This window comes from Cherax quadricarinatus, chromosome 41 (genome assembly GCF_038502225.1).
Source record: "Cherax quadricarinatus isolate ZL_2023a chromosome 41, ASM3850222v1, whole genome shotgun sequence".
Classification (NCBI taxonomy): domain Eukaryota; kingdom Metazoa; phylum Arthropoda; class Malacostraca; order Decapoda; family Parastacidae; genus Cherax; species Cherax quadricarinatus.
Window position 1 is genome coordinate 11,502,426 of NC_091332.1, and position 16,094 is coordinate 11,518,519.

At 40.6% G+C, this 16,094-nt stretch overlaps 1 protein-coding gene across 4 annotated transcripts in view; it reads left to right on the forward strand.

Annotated features, from left to right (window-relative positions):
* LOC128695826 (phospholipase DDHD1-like) overlaps positions 1 to 16,094 on the forward strand; it is a 67,246-nt gene that overhangs the window by 29,030 nt on the left and 22,122 nt on the right. For all 4 annotated transcript variants that reach the window (XR_011393044.1, XR_011393045.1, XM_070093014.1 and 1 more), the window contains one exon: positions 1,827 to 1,978. Coding sequence is in view for 2 of the 4 variants with exons in the window: in XM_070093014.1 (XP_069949115.1) it covers positions 1,827 to 1,978 (152 nt within the window). In the remaining 2 variants the exon portion in view is untranslated. The remainder of the gene's footprint in view (positions 1 to 1,826; positions 1,979 to 16,094) is intronic.

The window sequence follows — 16,094 nt, forward strand, 5'->3', positions numbered from 1 at the left end:
TATGACCACTTTGTTTAGCACACCTCACATGTTTTTTTCTTCCCTCCCTGTAGGAAGTTTTTTTTCCATGTCCATATGTATATATATATGTTTTTATTTTGTGTTCTGTGCCCTGTTCCTACGAGAGAGAGACAGAGTTTCTTTTACCACCAGTATTGTCGTGTCGGGACGACGCGTGGTAGGTGGCTGAGCGTATGTAGACAGCCTGTACTGTCTGCACAGACAGCCCATGCTGTCTGCCAGCTTAGTTCATATTTCGCGGCACTAGGGTGCTGCCCTCTGTAGCCAGGCCTCTCGGTGGGCATGCCAACCTGCCTGCCCTTGCCTCACTCTTACTCACACAGCGGCCTAGCAGGAAGACACAAAAAGGCCTACTAGTAGCTCTCTCTCGTGGGATGGCCCTGCCCGGGCCATGGGCACAACACAAGCCTGTGTACCCATCACGACTTAACAATAAAGTAAGAAGCCTCCTAAGACATTTATCATTACTCCCCGCTACCAGCCTACCAAATAATCTTGTTAAACATAACGAGAGAGATGGGAGGAAGTGTAAAATATTTATTGAAATGCAGGGGTGCCATGAGCACAGTACGAGAACCGTGTTGACTTCTGTAAGCCAAGAATGTTGAACTTGTTTCCAGCAGATATTGGAAATATTGCTGGAATAAGTGTATCTCTTGAGAAAATTGAATCTTTGCCTCTGCCATATGCCAGATCATCCAGATTATGATGGCTGTGGACTTGGTTGAAAAGGCAATCAACAGAAAAGCCTGGTCCTAGGCTGGGCTGTAAGGATATCAGAACTCAAAATGTGTCATGTGTAAATCACAGGTATACGTGGAGTCTCACCTTTAGTAATTTTTTTTAATTTCCATTCTTGTTAATATTAAAATTTAGTTCTGCTTAATTTTTTTAAACACACTGGTTGTCTGCCACTAAGGCAGGGTGACCCGAAAAAGAAACACTTTCACCATTAATTAAAATATTGTTTTTATTATGTGCAACTTCAAGATAATTATTCTTATAAACCCCCACCTTGACTACCTCGCATTAGTATTAAGATAAAATAAGGATTTATTAAAAAGTTAACCACTCTTATCTTGTCTAGATTTTAGTTATTATGTACTAGGATTAGTCTGCCTGAAATGCTCCGGCATGATAGTGGCTTTCTTTGTACTTAACAAATCAAAATTGTAATTACACATTGTAACCTTTGCAAAAAAATAAAATCTCTATTCTTTATCATTCACATTATCACTGTCTTGTCAGAGGTGTGTAGATATGACAGTTCAGATGTCAAAGTAATAATTTGTTTGAGAGGTTTTGTTGGGAGGGAGGAGAGAGAGAGAGAAATAGAGATAGATAAATAAATTGAGGACATTAGCTTTGAAGTGAAAATGACTGTGACCTGAAGTCTACATGGATTGCTTGGCATGCATCTAGGTAGTTAAATCTTTTAATAGATGATATGGTGGGTTCAAATTCATTTACAAGAGAAAAGGGAAAAGGGAAAATTGGAAATTGCACTGGAAAATTAGATGAAAGCTTGTGATGACAAAGCTTGTGAAGGACTGTTAATCCGAGGCACTGGATTAAACTTGCTTGTCTCCCATTTCCCTAGTGCTGTACTATAGGTTTAGTGCATCCTCATAACTATAATAACTTTCATAATGCAGTTTTGCATGTACTGTACACTAGCATTGAAAATAAGACTTTACCAGGTTTGACTTGACATTATGATAATGCCTTCATGGTGACAATGTCTTTATGATGACGATGCCATTACGATGATCTTTAGGTATATAGGTATTTATTGTAATTTGCAGATTGAAAATTTCTTCTGTCTGGGTTCCCCACTGGCAGTGTTCCTGGCCCTCCGCACTAAGCCTTCTCAGGATGCAGTCCCAGACATTATTCCTCAGAAACTATGTAAGCGTCTCCTTAACATCTTTCACCCGGCTGATCCAGTGGCATATAGGTAACTACCGCTGCATTTACTTGCATGGAGTGAATACATACATCACTGTGTGGTTATGGGTTATTAGCCTTCATTGCCTCCCACCTTCTATATGCCTCTAATACCTCAATATTCTTAGAATGATCAGAATTTTGCAGTTAATTTTCTTCTTGACACCTCCAGCACAACTAGTATTCCTATTGTGTGCCATGAATAGTATCCAGAGATGAGATAGTATGATAAAAAGCTCAGATCAATTGAACAGCACACAACTAAGGTATGGTATGCATCCATGAGCCATCTGAAGCTTGGGTGGATAGTTACACTGAGTGACACTGGCCTTTCTCCTAAAAAACCTTTGGCCTTGCCTGTAGGCTGTAGAGGAAATTTTTATTTTTTTTTTTTTATTATCACACCGGCCGATTCCCACCAAGGCAGGGTGGCCCGAAAAAGAAAAACTTTCACCATCATTCACTCCATCACTGTCTTGCCAGAAGGGTGCTTTACACTACAGTTTTTAAACTGCAACATTAACACCCCTCCTTCAGAGTGCAGGCACTGTACTTCCCATCTCCAGGACTCAAGTCCGGCCTGCCGGTTTCCCTGAATCCCTTCATAAATGTTACTTTGCTCACACTCCAACAGCACGTCAAGTATTAAAAACCATTTGTCTCCATTCACTCCTATCAAACACGCTCACGCATGCCTGCTGGAAGTCCAAGCCCCTCGCACACAAAACCTCCTTTACCCCCTCCCTCCAACCCTTCCTAGGCCGACCCCTACCCCGCCTTCCTTCCACTACAGACTGATACACTCTTGAAGTCATTCTGTTTCGCTCCATTCTCTCTACATGTCCGAACCACCTCAACAACCCTTCCTCAGCCCTCTGGACAACAGTTTTGGTAATCCCGCACCTCCTCCTAACTTCCAAACTACGAATTCTCTGCATTACATTCACACCACACACCGCCCCCAGACACGACATCTCCACTGCCTCCAGCCTTCTCCTCGCTGCAACACTCATCACCCACGCTTCACACCCATATAAGAGCGTTGGTAAAACTATACTATATAGAGGAAATGTCCATTGGAATGTTCGAAGAGGATTTGGAGTGCTCCGTAGTCTGATGCTTGTTTTGCCCCAAATTTATGGTGCTATGGCATTCTATTTCCGGTTTCTTCCTTGCAACATAGACGTAGAATGTATTTTTTTTTTTTTCAACAAACCGGCCGTATCCCACCAAGGCAGGGTGGCCCAAAAAGAAAAACGAAAGTTTCTCTCTTTAAATTCAGTAATTTATACAGGAGAAGGGGTTACTAGCCCCTTGCTCCCAGCATTTTAGTCGCCTCTTACGACACGCATGACTTAAAGAGGAAGAATTCTGTTCCACTTCCCCATGGCCTATACCTTGACAACAACCTGAATTTCAGCATCCATATCCAACACATAACCAAAAAAGTATCCAAAACAGTTGGGATCCTCTCCGAGATACGATACTACGTGCCGCAAAATGCCCTTCTCACACTATACCACTCACTTATTTATCCTTACCTCACCTATGCTATTTGTGCTTGGGGATCAACTGCAGCAACACACCTAAAGCCAATAATAACCCAACAAAAAGCTGCAGTAAGAATAATCACTAAATCCCATCCCTGGCAACACACCCCCCCACTCTTCATAGATCTAAACTTACTCCCTGTTCAGTACATCCACACTTACTACTGTGCAATCTACATCTACAGGACCTTAAACTCCAATATCAACCTTGACCTAAAATGCTTTCTTGATAGTTGTGACAGAACCCACAGGCATAACACCAGACACAAACATCTCTACGACATTCCCCATGTCCATCTAAACCTTTACAAAAATTCAATGTATGTCAAAGGCCCTAAAATCTGGAACACCCTACCTGAGAACTCTAGAACTGCACACATTCATCACCTTCAAAACTACCATTAGAAAACATCTTATCTCCCTGATAAACCCCATCAACTAACTACAAGAATACCACCTTGTGGTTCACACTTACTCACTCACCCATTTGACCATAAACAGGAATATTAATCTCAATCTTAAAATAATGAATCCTATGATACTCCAATACTGAAACTATGTACTGTGCCAAAACAAAAGCATTCACATTGCTAAACTCACAAACTAGTATTTAGTCACTTAGCCATAATACCAACTTACCTCATAATTTGTAATATTTTAAAATAAAGAATTAAACTAAGTCTGCCCGAAATGCCTAGCCATGCTAGGCGTTCTAGTAGTACACTCTGTAATCATTATTTAACTACATGTAAACCACACAACAACCAAATTCTGTAAATTCAACATTGTAATCTTTATAGAGAATAAACTTTGAATGGAGATAAGAGGAAATAGACAAGAACAAGAACTAGAAAGAAAATGGAAGAAAACCCAGAGGGGTATGTATATATATGCTTGTACATGTATGTCACCCTGCCTCGGTGGGAGTCGGCCGACTTGTTGAAAAAAAAAAAAAGTACGTGTAGTGTGACCTAAGTGTAAGTAGAAGTAGCATGACGTACATGAAATCTTGCATGTATAGAAAATGTTTACGTACTTTAAAATTTACTCCGTGAACAGGTTGCGTTAGACACTGTGCGTGCATGCATGTATGTGTGTGTGCATGCGTGTGCGCATGTGAATGCACATTTATGTGCATAGAAAAAATTTTTAATGGAAAAAATTTTGGAGTGAGACAAACAAGTTAAGAAAGCCTAGGGAACAAATGGATATGTCAGTTAAAAACAAAGTAGGGGAGTTAGTAGATGCAGAGCTGGAGGTATTGGGTAGATGGTGGGGAATATTTTGAGGAACTTTTAAATGTCGAAGAAAGGGAGGCAGTAATTTCATGCACTGGTCATGGAGGTATAACATTTTTCAGGAGTGAAGAAGAGCAGGATGTGAGTGTGGGAGAGGTGCGTGAGGCATTACGTAGAATGAAAAGGGGTAAAGTGGCTGGTACTGACGGGATCATGACAGAAATGTTAAAAGCAGGGGGAGATATAGTGTTGAAGTGGTTGGCATTTTTGTTTAATAAATGTATGAAAGAGGGAAGGTACCTAGGGATTGGCAGAGAGCATGTATAATTCCTTTATATAAAGGGAAGGGGGACAAAAGAGAATGTAAACTTATTCCCCTATAATTTTTATGGAGTATACCAGGTAAAGTGTATGGTAGGGTTATTATTGAAAGAATTAGAGGTAAGACAGAGCAGGATTGCAGACGAGCAAGGAGGCTTTAGAATGGGTAGGGGATATGTAGATCAAGTGTTTATATTGAAGCATACGTATATGTGAACAGTATTAAGATAAAGGTAGGGAAGTTTTCATTGCATTTATGGATTTAGAAAAAGCATATGATAGTGGATAAGGGAGCAATGTGGCAGATGTTGCAAGTGTATGAAATAGGTAGTAAGTTACTGAGTGCTGTAAAGAATTTTTATGAGGATAGCAAGGCTCAGGTTAGGGTGTGTAGGAGAGAGGGAGATTACTTCCCAATAAAAGTAGGTCTTAGACAGGGATGTGTAATGTCACCATGGTTGTTTAATATATTTATAGATGGGGGTTGTTAAAGAAGTAAATGCTAGGGTGTTGGGGAGAAGGGTGGAATTAAATTATGGGGAATCAGATACAAAATGGGAGTTGATACAGTTACTTTTTGCTGATGATACTGTGCTTTAGGGGGATTTGAAAGAAAAGTTGCGAAGGCTTGTGGACTACAGTGGAACCTTTACTTGCGAGCGTGTCCACGTGCGAGTTTTTCCAAATACGAGCAGTCGATGGGTCGACTTTTTGCTTTCATACGCGAGCAAAATTTCCACAAGTGAGCAGATCTCAAGGTAGGTTCCTTGACACTGGTGAGGGGCTCTTGCTCGTGATCTCGGGAATTGTATCTCATTTGTTTGTTGGACTATCTTATTGAAACTTGCGCAATGTATGATGGAAAGATGCTTCTTAATATACACCAAAAATGAAAGAAATCTGAGCATAAATAATGGAGTTCACTTCTCAGCAATTAGCCACCCCTTAATGGTAATTTTGAATGGTTTTTATGGTTGTATTCTCGTTTTTTTGGTCTCATTTGATAGAATGGAAGATAAATTACAGAAATAGATATGATTTTGATTGCTTTCACGACGAAAAGTACCTTGAAATAGAGCTCAACCTAGGAGAAATGGTACATTGCTTGGCTGTTTCAGTGTAAACAAATGACGTCACAGTAAATCTTATATTTTTTGTGTGAATAAAAATTACAACTTATTTATATAATAATAATAATAATTAATAATAATAATAATAATAATAATAATAATAATAATAATAATAATAATAATGAAAGAAATCTAAGCAGAAATAATGGAGTTCACTTCTCAGCAATTAGCTACCCCTTAGTGGTATTTTCGTATGATTTTATGGTTGTATTCTTATTTTTTTGGTCTTATTTGATAGAGAATGACATGAATGACATATTTTATTCATTTTAAAGTATATATTAGGTTTCTAAGTTATTTATATTGTTTATTATGTCATATTAGATGAAGTGAGATAGATAAATAAGCCGTAGAGTTGATATTAGCGAAATTATTGAAGTACAGAATTCCACTGAAACGGATTAATTGCATTTCAGTTAATTTAAATGAGGAAAATTGACGCTGCAAACGAGCAAATCCAGTTGCGAGCAAGGTCATGGAACGGATTAAACTCGCAAGTAGAGGTTCCACTGTAGTTTGAGAGGGTGTGTAAAGGTAGAAAGTTGAAAGTGAACATAGATAAGAGTAAGGTGATGAGGGTATCAAACGATTTAGATAAAGGAAAATTGGATATCACATTGGAGGGAGGGAGTATGGAAGAAGTGAATGTTTTCAGATACAGTGGACCCCCGGTATACGATATTAATCCGTTCCTGAGAGCTCATCATATGCCAAAATTATCGGAAGGCGAATTAATTTTCCCCATAAGAAATAATGGAAATCAAATTAATCCGTGCAAGACACCCAAAAGTACTATGAAAAAAAAAGTTTTACCACATGAAATAATAAGTTTAATGCACACAAACTGAAGGAGACATGCACAGTTAGTAGTACTCTACTAACAATAGAATATATGACACTTACCTTTAATGACGATCTGGTGATGATTGATGGGATGGGAGGAGGGGAGAGTGTCGAACGTATTGTTTAGAAGGGGAGTCCCCTTCCATTAGGACTTGAGGTAGCAAGTCTCTTTCTGAGGTTACTTCCCTTCTTCTTTTAATGCTACTAGGGCCAGCTTGAGAGTCACTGGGCCTCTGCCGCACAACAAATCTGTCCATAGAGCTCTGTACCTCCTGTTCCTTTACGATTTGTCTAAAATGGGCCACAACATTGTCATTGTAATAGTCACCAACACGGCTAGCAATAGCTGTGTTAGGGTGATTTTCATCCATAAAGGTTTGCACTTCAACCCACTTTGCACATATTTACTTAATTTTTGAAGTAGGCACAATGGATTCCACAACTGGCATAGGCTTGTCAGGGTTAGCCCCAAACCCTTCAAAATCTTTCTTAATTTCCATACTAATTCTCACCCTTTTTACCACAGGGTTGGCACTAGAAGCTTTCTTGGGGCCCATGGTGACTTATTTTGCAGAAACAAGCACCAAAAACACTGTGATAATATGGAATGTACCAAATGTATGCTTAGATGCGAGCACACTGGCTGGCTTGTAAACACTGGCACTCACATGGATGCGTCCCAGACGAATCACTTGTGGCGGGTTTTTTAACGAGTGGCGAGGCAAAATTTTTGCGTTAAAATACATGTATATCGAATACCGAATTTAACGTATACCGATGCCATCGAATACCGGGAGTCCACTGTACATATTTGAGAGTTGACTTGTCAGCAGATAGATTTATGAAGGATGAGGTTAACCATAGAATTGATGAAGGAAAAAAGATGAGTGGTGCATTGAGGTATCTTTGGAGACAAAAAACATTATCCATGGAAGCAAAGCAGGGAATGTACGAGAGTATAGTGGTACCAACACTCTTATATGGGTGTGAAGCATGGGTTGTAAATGCTGCAGCGAGGAGGCAGTTGGAGGCAGTGGAGATGTTGTGTCTAAGGGCAATGTGTGTTGTAAATATTGTGCAGAGAATTTGTAGTGTGGAAATTAGGAGTAGGTGTTGCTGAAGAGGGGCTATTGAGGTGGTTTTGTCATTTAGAGAGAATGGAACAAAGAATGACATGGAGAGTGTAAAAATCTGTAGGGGAAGGAAGGTGGGGTAGGGGTTGTCCGCGAAAAGGTTGGATGGAGGGTGTAAAGGAGGTTTTGTGGGCGAGGGGCTTGGACTTCCAGCAAGCATGCGTGAGCGTCTTATATAGGAGCGATTGGAAACAAATGGTTTTTGGGACTTGACGAGCTGTTGGAGTGTGAGCAGGGTTATATTTTGTGAAGGGATTCAGGGACACCTGTTAACTGGACTTGAGTCCTGGAAGTGGGATGTACAATGTCTGCACTTTAATTAATTAAAGAAGGGGTTTGGGATATTGGCAGTTTGGAGGGACGTCTATGCTGTCGTATCTTGAGCACCTCTGTAAAGACATTTATCATGTATGAATGATGGTGAAAGTGTTGAATGATGATGAAATTATTTATTCTTTTTGGGTCACCCTGCCTTGGTGGGAAATGGCCAACATGTTAAAAAAAAAAAAAAAATATGCATGCGTTGTGCTTGCTTATGTATGTATGCTCACTTACATGTAGTTGCATGGGAAGTCATTTATCATTTGTGAGATTCACTCTTCTAGCCTCATGGTCTAGGAGGGTGAAGGAGCCCATTTTCCATTGTTCATTCAGTTACTGTTTTGCCAGAAGTATAGGATTAGTCCAGCTAACTGGCTTCCCAGAATCTCTTCATCAGTGATACTTTGCTCACACTCAAACAGCACGACCATTAACCCTTTTAGGGCCTGTGCTGTAGATCTACGGCTTTACGTTCAGGGTCCAAACCGTAGATCTATGCCAAAATTCTAGCGGCATCAAATTTAGCGTGAAAAGGCTGTTAGGCCTACGTGGTGTGTGTGCACCATAAATAAAAATTCTAGGTACCCGCATAGCATTGTGGGAACGCCGGCTTAGTTTCCTTTGTTCACCATGCCTCGTTGCAAGGCAGCTCTCGCTCCAAGGAAAATTGGGACTCTCCTCTTCCTATCTGATAGTTCTGACTCTGATGGAAGTGGAAATGAAGACGAATTCTTTGGCTTTGATCAGTTAGTGACCGAAAGGAATGGCCAGGATATCGATAATAGTGCAGAAAACCCTGATGATCCTCAACCTTCTACCTCTGGTGTGGGCACTCCTCAGTCACGGTCAGTTGTACCTCATCGCAAGAGAAAACTATTATTTTCGCGTGGCCAGGCCTCTGACTTCAGTAATGATGATGATAGTGACTGGATTGTGATTTTATTGCTCTTGACGATCATTCGAGTAGTGATAGTGAGGAAACATATTCACCAGTGAAGCGTCGGTATATACGCCGCCGCATGCGCTTGGGTAGTGTTCCCTATGCAGTGCCCAGGGGATGGAGTACACCCCGTGGCCCTACACCAGGAATAGACAGTGAAAGTGAGGATGATGTGGCTACACTTGGCATGGGTAGATCACAGGCATCAGTAGGTGGTGGTAGTGGTGATGGCAGTGCCACGGCCATGCATGACTCACCAGCCCAGGCTGGAACCCACACTGCTGACTCCTCAGTTCAAGGACAAAGCGGAGCGTCAGCCACCAGCCCACCACAACCACAACTACCAGCACAACCAGCCTATGATGTCCAGTATCCACCAGCAAACCGTATGTGGGATTGGCAGCAAAATCCCAATTTTGTTCCCAAGCCCTGCCAGTTTGATGACTCTCAAAGTGGAATTCTACCTACTTGTCTTCTTGGAACCACTGCCAATGAACTGGAATTCTTTGAACTATTCTTTGACCAGCCATTGATGGAAACTATTGTCAAGGAAAGTAAAAAGTATTTTGAGTACACCATGTCAAATACAATGATATCACCACAGTCAAGACTACACCAGTGGAAAGAGACAACTGTTGCAGAAATGTATTTGCTTTTTGCAACAATAATGCTTATGCCTCATGTCTATAAGCATAATATAAAAGCATACTGGTCCACAGATCGGCTAATTTCTACCCTGGTCTTCAGTGAAATCATCCCAGTGAACAGGTTTATCTTACTGTTAAGTATGTTGCACTCTCTGACAAAACCAGGCCTGACAGAAGTGACAGGTTATACAAGATTAGAAATGTTTTTATGTATCTCAAACAAAAGTTCAACATGTACTTTTATCCATTCAAGAATCTTGTACTTAACGAATCTTTGATTTTGTTCAAAGGTAGACTGTCATTCAAACAGTATATACCGAGCAAGAAGAAACGCTTTGGTATAAAATTGTTTGTACTCTGTGACTGTGACAGTGGCCTAGTATTGGATATTGTTGTATACATGGGAAGTAAAACATTGAAAGATACTAGGATGTTATTGGGTATCTCAGGTGAAATCATACCACGGGCGGGGATAGAACCCGCGATCAGAAAGTCTCAGAACTCCAGACCGTCGCGTTAGCCACTGGACCAGCTAGCCACAATAAGATTCGTCCAACTAGGTATATTTCTACACCATAGGAAGGTTAACATAGGCACCACTGTGACCACAAATGCAAGTTTTTACAGACGAATCTCCAGCTAGCGTGGCCATGACGAACTCTAGCTCAAGTCCCCTCAAAGCCGTAAACATGACTCACGAAATCGTAATGACACGATTGCAAACAAACCATACCATGTGGTATGTTTGCAATCGTGTCATTACGATTTCGCGAGTCATCTCAGATGACGTAGTGAGAAGCTGATGGCACCTTATCTTGGTAAGGGGCATACATTATATACCGATAACTGGTACACAAGCCCTTTACTCAGTGATTTCTTGCGAGTGAACAAGACGGATGTGTGTGGCACAGTGCGTTCTAATCGTTAACATATGCCCAGGTTCAACACAGGCACTCATGGTGATGAGGTGCAGGTGTTTACTGCCATTGACATCATGACAGTACGGTGGCATGACAAACGAGATGTCACATTGTTGACAACCATTCACCGTAACGAAATGCAAGACAGTGGCAAAGTTGATAGAATGACTAATGAACATATTCGAAAACCAGTGACAGTGATTGATTATACACAAAACATGCGCTTGGTTGACAAATGTGATATGCAGATTGGCTTTGTTTATTGTGTTCGTAAGAGTTACAAGTGGTATATGAAACTTTTCTTCCATCTCATGGACATTTCAATGCTCAATGCATATAATATGTACCAAGTGAAGACTGGCAGCAGACCACCATATGGTGAATTTTGTTTGTCTGTTGTCAGACAACTCATAATGAAATACCAGGTAACAACACCTGCTATACAAAACCATCCTCGAACTCCTCAGGATATACCCAAGCGTTTGAGGAGGGAAGGTGATCACTTCATAATACAGCTTCCTGCAACTAAGAAGAAATTTGCTCAGAAGAGATGTGTTGTCTGTGCACAAACAAAACGACGGCAACAAAGACGCAAAGACACTCGGTTTATGTGCGAGGAATGTATGCATGGTGGCTTGTTTCAAGGAGTTCCACAAGCTGCAGCAGTTCTAAAAACATGTCCAGTGATTGTACATATGTAAATATATGATAGAACATTAGTATTATACAAGATTTGTGCATGTTTATTGTAATAAACAACAGTGGTAAACAGTGTTATGATAACTTTAGTGCGGTTATTGTGTTCAATACAGTGAGCTTATATATATACATTATATACAGTATTGGTCTCTCAGGCCCCAAATGTTAGTAGGAAAAGAAAAAAATTGGAAAAGAAAAGAAAATATAAAAAACGTAAAATAAAGTAATGAGCGTATGTGGAAATTGTCAATGTTGCCGCCACCCGGTCATTTTGGGTCAACTTCTCGCCACTGTATCTCGGTAAGTACTGATCAGAATTTTTTTTTGTTTTATTACCTTCACAAAAATATTCTCTTTAATTCTGTAAGAAAAAGTATTTTTTTTTTTTTTTTTTCAAAATTTCTTGGACACTGGGGCACCCCTTCCGATTTTGGCCTTGGACCCTGAAAGGGCTAAAAGCCACTTACCTCCATTCACTCTTATCTAATATGCTCAGATAAGCCTGCTGGATACTCAAACCTCTAAAACTTAGCCTCCTTTTATCCCCCCTCTCTCCAACCATTCTTGGAATGTTCCCCCACCCTCCATCTTCCACATAAATTTATTTACCCTCTTCATTATTCTGCCCATCTCCATCCTCTAAATGCAACCTCTCTTCAACCTTCTTAATTATAAACTTGGTGACCCTAGTCTTATAATTTTTACATTCTGAGCACTACTTACTATTCATACCATACATTGCTCTCAAACATGGTATCTCCTCTTCCTCCAACCTCCTCCTCATACAACATTTAAAGCCCTTGCCTCACACTCATACAAAAGTGCTGTTACCACAAGACTTGTACATTACATTTTATGCAGCCGTAGATCAACTTTTTTTTTTTCCACTTTCTGTAAATGGATTACACAGGCTTGAATCAGGGGCAAGACTAAGTCAAGTGTGCAAAACAGGTTTAAAATTATGCTTCTTGTCACACCCACACACTTCAGTATTGCATAATTTCAGTAAAGCTTTATATTAAAAAATGATATTGTGTAGCCTTAACTGATCTGGTTCACCACTTGCATAATTATACAGTAGGGCCCCGCTTTACGGCGTTTCACCTTACGGTGTTCTACTAATACGGCGATTTCAAATTGTGACCAAAATTTGCTATATGGTGAGCGGTCTTTCAAATGCAGCACACCCCACCAGGTTTGTTTACATTCTCCGTGAGCACGTATATCTATTATGTCTGGAAATTTTCCAAAATTTCAAGTGTTTTAAAGTTATTGCATATTTTATATGTACTCTGATAATTATACTTATGTGTACCTGTACCTAAATATACTTACACACTGTGCTGGCATGCAGGTACACATTAAAATTACTATGAGTGCGTCTACTCGACGCCATATAATAATCTCTTGGGCACATTAAATGTCATTTATTTATTTATTATCACACCGGCCGATTCCCACCAAGGCAGGGTGGCCCGAAAAAGAAAAACTTTCACCATCATTCACTCCATCACTGTCTTGCCAGAAGGGTGCTTTACACTACAGTTTTTAAACTGCAACATTAACACCCCTCCTTCAGAGTGCAGGCACTGTACTTCCCATCTCCAGGACTCAAGTCCGGCCTGCCGGTTTCCCTGAATCCCTTCATAAATGTTACTTTGCTCACACTCCAACAGCACGTCAAGTATTAAAAACCATTTGTCTCCATTCACTCCTATCAAACACGCTCACGCATGCCTGCTGGAAGTCCAAGCCCCTCGCACACAAAACCTCCTTTACCCCCTCCCTCCAACCCTTCCTAGGCCGACCCCTACCCCGCCTTCCTTCCACTACAGACTGATACACTCTTGAAGTCATTCTGTTTCGCTCCATTCTCTCTACATGTCCGAACCACCTCAACAACTCTTCCTCAGCCCTCTGGACAACAGTTTTGGTAATCCCGCACCTCCTCCTAACTTCCAAACTACGAATTCTCTGCATTATATTCACACCACACATTGCCCTCAGACATGACATCTCCACTGCCTCCAGCCTTCTCCTCGCTGCAACATTCATCACCCACGCTTCACACCCATATAAGAGCGTTGGTAAAACTATACTCTCATACATTCCCCTCTTTGCCTCCAAGGACAAAGTTCTTTGTCTCCACAGACTCCTAAGTGCACCACTCACTCTTTTTCCCTCATCAATTCTATGATTCACCTCATCTTTCATAGACCCATCCGCTGACACGTCCACTCCCAAATATCTGAATACGTTCACCTCCTCCATACTCTCTCCCTCCAATCTGATATTCAATCTTTCATCACCTAATCTTTTTGTTATCCTCATAACCTTACTCTTTCCTGTATTCACCTTTAATTTTCTTCTTTTGCACACCCTACCAAATTCATCCACCAATCTCTGCAACTTTTCTTCAGAATCTCCCAAGAGCACAGTGTCATCGGCAAAGAGCAGCTGTGACAACTCCCACTTTGTGTGTGATTCTTTATCTTTTAACTCCACGCCTCTTGCCAAGACCCTCGCATTTACTTCTCTTACAACCCCATCTATAAATATATTAAACAACCACGGTGACATCACACATCCTTGTCTAAGGCCTACTTTTACTGGGAAAAAATTTCCCTCTTTCCTACATACTCTAACTTGAGCCTCACTATCCTCGTAAAAACTCTTCACTGCTTTCAGTAACCTACCTCCTACACCATACACTTGCAACATCTGCCACATTGCCCCCCTATCCACCCTGTCATACGCCTTTTCCAAATCCATAAATGCCACAAAGACCTCTTTAGCCTTATCTAAATACTGTTCACTTATATGTTTCACTGTAAACACCTGGTCCACACACCCCCTACCTTTCCTAAAGCCTCCTTGTTCATCTGCTATCCTATTCTCCGTCTTACTCTTAATTCTTTCAATTATAACTCTACCATACACTTTACCAGGTACACTCAACAGACTTATCCCCCTATAATTTTTGCACTCTCTTTTATCCCCTTTGCCTTTATACAAAGGAACTATGCATGCTCTCTGCCAATCCCTAGGTACCTTACCCTCTTCCATACATTTATTAAATAATTGCACCAACCACTCCAAAACTATATCCCCACCTGCTTTTAACATTTCTATCTTTATCCCATCAATCCCGGCTGCCTTACCCCCTTTCATTTTACCTACTGCCTCACGAACTTCCCCCACACTCACAACTGGCTCTTCCTCACTCCTACAAGATGTTATTCCTCCTTGCCCTATACACGAAATCACAGCTTCCCTATCTTCATCAACATTTAACAATTCCTCAAAATATTCCTTCCATCTTCCCAATACCTCTACCTCTCCATTTAATAACTCTCCTCTCCTATTTTTAACTGACAAATCCATTTGTTCTCTAGGCTTTCTTAACTTGTTAATCTCACTCCAAAACTTTTTCTTATTTTCAACAAAATTTGTTGATAACATCTCACCCACTCTCTCATTTGCTCTCTTTTTACATTGCTTCACCACTCTCTTAACTTCTCTCTTTTTCTCCATATACTCTTCCCTCCTTGCATCACTTCTACTTTGTAAAAACTTCTCATATGCTAACTTTTTCTCCCTTACTACTCTCTTTACATCATCATTCCACCAATCGCTCCTCTTCCCTCCTGCACCCACTTTCCTGTAACCACAAACTTCTGCTGAACACTCTAACACTACATTTTTAAACCTACCCCATACCTCTTCGACCCCATTGCCTATGCTCTCATTAGCCCATCTATCCTCCAATAGCTGTTTATATCTTACCCTAACTGCCTCCTCTTTTAGTTTATAAACCTTCACCTCTCTCTTCCCTGATGCTTCTATTCTCCTTGTATCCCATCTACCTTTTACTCTCAGTGTAGCTACAACTAGAAAGTGATCTGATATATCTGTGGCCCCTCTATAAACATGTACATCCTGAAGTCTACTCAACAGTCTTTTATCTACCAATACATAATCCAACAAACTACTGTCATTTCGCCCTACATCATATCGTGTATACTTATTTATCCTCTTTTTCTTAAAATATGTATTACCTATAACTAAACCCCTTTCTATACAAAGTTCAATCAAAGGGCTCCCATTATCATTTACACCTGGCACCCCAAACTTACCTACCACACCCTCTCTAAAAGTTTCTCCTACTTTAGCATTCAAGTCCCCTACCACAATTACTCTCTCACTTGGTTCAAAGGCTCCTATACATTCACTTAACATCTCCCAAAATCTCTCTCTCTCCTCTGCATTCCTCTCTTCTCCAGGTGCATACACGCTTATTATGACCCACTTCTCGCATCCAACCTTTACTTTAATCCACATAATTCTTGAATTTACACATTCATATTCTCTTTTCTCCTTCCAT